The sequence below is a fragment of the Etheostoma spectabile genome, chromosome 6 (assembly GCF_008692095.1).
Source record: "Etheostoma spectabile isolate EspeVRDwgs_2016 chromosome 6, UIUC_Espe_1.0, whole genome shotgun sequence".
NCBI classification, from domain to species: Eukaryota; Metazoa; Chordata; class Actinopteri; order Perciformes; family Percidae; genus Etheostoma; species Etheostoma spectabile.
Window position 1 is genome coordinate 13,475,155 of NC_045738.1, and position 4,985 is coordinate 13,480,139.

Here is a 4,985-nt window from a genome sequence, read left to right on the forward strand (position 1 = left end):
TATATATATATATATATATATATAGTTATCTTTGCATCAAGCACCAGAGTGAATTTCTGATACAACTGCACTTACTTCAAACGGGCAGCTAAATAAATTTAATGCAGGGAAAAAGATGTACTATTGTACTTATACACTGTGAAACCAACACATTTTGCCAGGTGGCCTTTTCGCGGTCTGCTCCAAACACATCCATGAGGTTGATTTGAGGATTTGGTGAAATTCTTAGACTATTTTTTTTTTACTATTGGATGGGTTCCCAGTGAAATGTTGTGCAGATATTTATGTCCTCCTTAAGATGAAGTCTAACAACTTTGGAAATCCCTTCATTTAACGGGGAGGGTTAGTTAGTAAGTCAGTGAGAACGCGGCTTGGGAAACATTTTTTTTTTTTTTAAAGATTATTTTTTGGCAATTTAAGGCCTTTATCAGAAAGGGGGAATGACATGCAACAAACGGCCGCTGCATCGAGGCGTAAACCTCTATATATGGGCGCGTGCTCTGCCAGGTGAGCCACCCAGGTGCCCGGAAACTTTGTTTTTTAACTAAATACCTGGAAAACTAATGACATTCCCATTGGCCTCATTTGTACCTTGACCTGAACGGTAATTAGCAAATGTTACAAGCTAAACTAAGTCAGTGAACAAGGTTAATGTTATACCTGTTAAACATTAACATGATAACATTGTTTTGGCCTTCTGATGTTAGTATTGAACTTAAAGCACCACTTAGGCAGTAGGCGTCCATAGAGTGGTCACAGTGTACCATGGTAAAAATTAAATTAAATATAAAAAATAAAACAATTTTTTTCAAGCATCAGAGGTAAGAGCATACACACGTACAGCTTTGGTGCACAGGAACTATGCCAACATACATGTGTCATCTATTCATGGGATTGGCTACAGTATGATATATTTGCTTTTGGGACAGTGCCAGTGGAGTCCCAGAGTATCAATGGTTCAACCTGCATTTATTTTTTGACAAACACCTGTTTTGGGTGTACTATGGGTGTTATTTACAGGTTTTCATAATCCAGTATACAAAGTATTAGGCAGCCTACATGGCACAACGTATACATTTGACAGTTTATTAAATTACTATGCTTGGGGTGCCTGGATAGCTCATCTAGTTGAGCATGCAGCCCATACACAAAGGCTAAGTCCTGGTCTCAACGGCTGCAGGTTCAACTCTGACCTGTGGCCCTTGTCATTCCCCTCTCTCTCCCCTATCACATCTCCTGCTGTCCTATATGATAAAGGCTTACAATGCCTAAAATTAATCTTACAAAAAATGAATATGCCTTGAAAAGAGAATTCCAAGTATCAACCACACAACAGCCACATGGCTTGTCGAAGACAGAGCTGCACTGCAGCACTGGCAAGTCACTCTGCAAAAGAGGGCAGCTAAATCCAATACCTTCCTTTTTACCTTGTTAAATTGATTTCTTTTTTAGGAAATGTCTTATCTACTTCTTATCCTTATCTGAATCTAGAATCTAAGGATAGAGGGTGTCATATCATATGCTGTACAGATTGGCCAATTTCTGAGTTTGAGCTTGACTTTACAGCCACTTTTGGTAGAATGATTCACAGATTCTACTATTTTCATGAACGTGACTGCTGACAGTGATTTTAAATAAGCAAACACACTCCTACCTGTATCTCTTAAAAAAGTAGTGGAGGCCATTATCACATTGGCAGAAAAGGAGAAAGACTTTTTGTCCAGTCTGTAATGAAGCCGATCTGTCAAAATCCGGATAAAGGGAATGGTAAATCAGACAATCAACATGAATTAAACAGCTGATGGATGTTCTGTGACTATAGACCACAACGGTTTACACGGATGCTATGCCACATCTCTGCTTGCAGAATAAACTGAGCAATAACAAACTTTACATGTGTGGTGACAAAAGATCTTTATGATGGATGGTACTGTGGGCACATTTCAAACTGTTTACCCTTGCTAATAGGCCACTGAATAATAGCCATGCTCATTCACTGTAATCCACCTAGGCAGTTCCTTTGATCTGTGAGAGCTCCAGTCATCTGTGGTCTCCTTTGTTTACCATCCTGAATTGTTTCGGTAAAACTGATCTTATCATTGGTGTTATTTACATATGTCATAACTCTGATCATGAGATTACATATATATATATATATAAATGAATGTTTTGATTGAGTCACAATAATTTGGCCATAACGTTTTAAGCATAAGTATGATAAGCAATTTCCATCCATGGTCACCCCCTCATGAGGTAATTTCTGCTAAAAAAAACAACACAAGTGACACACAAGTACATCCTAAGTGTCTCTGTTTGCAGCGGTTTATCCGCAAACGCAATTAAAATGTGTTTGTTCCTTGATCAGTCCCCTCGGGAGAACCACTAAGCAGCACAGCTTGTTTTTCCCCTATCCCCCTAGATCCCAGCTTGGCCTCCTATGGGCTCTACACCCTGGAAACTGAGTGACAACAGTGGCCATTTTGGCTTTCAGGTAAAAATGCCAAGTTTGAATGGGAAACTGAGGATTACATTTCTTAAAAGTTATTCAAATTGATGTACAGTGCATCACGAAGGTGCTAAATTATCATGCTGTAAACACCTTTCTGTTAGTCTTATTACATAAAGTCACTATGTACATTTTTATTGTGTTGTACTGGTGAATCAAGTCAATTGTTGGACTAGTTAAATGAAAACAAAAGGAACCCGGTATCACATGCTGTGAATATTTATAACAGACTATTCATGAATTTAACATTAATAAATGGTGTCTATCTTTCTAAAGGAGAAGATGCTACAAACAGAAAACCTGACAATGTTTTGTGAATAATTTTCAGATACATGACTCCTTGAATTGATTTTGACACTAACAAATAAATTCAATTGGACCAATAATTTAGACAGTTCCCTCATATTAATCAAAATGTATGTTGTTAGCGATTTACTTCTTCTACTAATTGATGTTATATTGATAATGCATATGTAAAATAACATTTGTAACAGAAACGTCAAAATATAACAACTACCACAAAATTCCCCTGCTGTATCATTCACTGGCTACAATAAAATCCCTGTTGTTGACCTGCATCACTCTGTGATTCCCTGTGGACAAACATCAAAGCTCTATTTGGCTGAATTTAAATCATGATCACAAAATACATTTTCAAAACAAGCAATGTTTTTATTCAAGTCCACTCACCTGCGATGGATTTTGTAGTGTTTTTTTGTCAGCTGTGGTTGAAGTGAATGAGCTATCTCTTTCTCTCCCTCTCTCTCTCTCTCTCTCTCTCTCTTTCTCTCTCTCTTTCTCTCTCTGGCGTTCCCTTTCTCTGCTGCTCTCTGTTACCTCCCCTCTTCTGCTTCCTGCCAACACTGAAAGAGCAACGTAATAAGTGGAAACTCTTACCTGCACAGCTATACTAGTTTGGGAGGAGAAGACTAATGGCCTGGGGTGGCTGGGTGGGTCTCAACTGCCCCAGAATCGATGTGGTAATGGTTTTGAGGAAAATGTAATTTTGTTATTTTCTAAATGGGCAGGTTCAACTACAGAAGTATGTCAAAACTGCATGCGCACAGAAACCTATCCCATTATGACTGGGTATGAGTTTGAATGTGGACCTGGATTCTGGTCAACCCAAGAGAGGTCCAAATACATTCTTAAAATACATACAACAGGTAAATAAATACATTCAATCACTACCTTCAACTACTAAATATGTTTTAATACCACTTTACTCTGTGTCACTTTAACAAGAAGATATTACATTACGATACACCCCATTGTTAGGGTGCTTTAATGAAGATACGTAACATTAAACGATTTACTACAATAACTGTGGTTTAATTTCTTGTGAGTCTATAGTGTGCAGGTGAGATTTCAGTGCCATGTGGGGCAATTGTATAGGGACCCTCCTGGTTTCTGCTCAACACAATGTGAAATCAGACCCCCTCTTTCTGCCTGCCATAAAGCCCCCACGGACTACAATTGCCTCTTTGTGGCCTAAAGAACGTAGAATTCTTGGGCACGACACAAAAGGCACTTGCACATTTCAGATTACAGAAGTCCTTCCTTTTTTCATCGCAGCTGAAATGAAACACATGAAATGTTGTCTGCTGTTGTCAGCTTATTAAAGGTGTTGCTACTAAAGATACACAGGAGTTTAAGAGGAAATTCTGTTGGCGGTAAAAAAATGGTAGTAATTGTAGTAAAAATACTTGTATTTGTCGAGTCATATGCTAATGTATTGAGTTCTCTAAAGGCAGAATATGAGCTGTTCACTTATTAGGATACACTTATAATAAAAACAAAGTAAAGACTGACTGGATCTGTATCATGGGCATCATTGCTGTTGCTAGTGAGGTTAAAAATGGCTGCTGCTTTGTGCCGTTTGTATGCTGTTACTGTCATTCTCTACAGTTGTTCTTTGTTGTCACTGTCAGTCTGTTCATTTGTCTGTGTTTCTCTCTGTTGACACTGTACATTCTGTCTGGTTCTCCATATTTTTTAAATCTGTTTTAACTCTCTAACTGCAATTCAAATATGTTTGTATGGCTGTCTGTGATTATTCTTCAAGGTTTTTCCTTGCTCAGATGTGGCCTTTGGGGGAACACAAAGCAGGGGGGTTCTGGGGTCATCCCCCAGGAAATTTGAAGGGTAAAATACTTCAATTCCTGCATTCTGATACCTTTTTAGACAATATTTATGACAAGGAAATCACAAAATTCTGGTGGCTGGTTACAATTCAAAATGCAAAATATTATGGAATAGTATTATATTCAGTTGTCCAGTAAATGCGCTTTTCACATCTGGGACATGGGCAAAGTTCAGTTGTTTAATTAGCATTAACAGGGCTTGTGGTAACTTATTTTCCCCATGGAGCACGTTTCGCTCCCAAGTTGAAAAAGGTAGGATTGACTTACATAGGCTACTGCTTTTACTGCTAAATTGGACAATAACACAATAATGTTATGGATACAAAACATTGTGA

The 4,985-nt window shown here is 38.2% G+C and overlaps 1 protein-coding gene across 1 annotated transcript in view; it reads right to left on the bottom strand.

The window, feature by feature from the left end:
- Nucleotides 1–3,213, bottom strand: part of LOC116691739 (mucin-5AC) — an 8,887-nt gene extending 5,674 nt beyond the window's left edge. The window contains exons 1-2 of the mRNA XM_032519604.1: nucleotides 3,197–3,213; nucleotides 1,655–1,741 (exon numbers count right to left, since the gene is read on the bottom strand). Of these exons, the coding sequence (XP_032375495.1) occupies nucleotides 1,655–1,685 (31 nt within the window). The 5' untranslated portion in view covers nucleotides 1,686–1,741; nucleotides 3,197–3,213. The remainder of the gene's footprint in view (nucleotides 1–1,654; nucleotides 1,742–3,196) is intronic.
- Nucleotides 3,214–4,985: the final 1,772 nt, after the last annotated feature.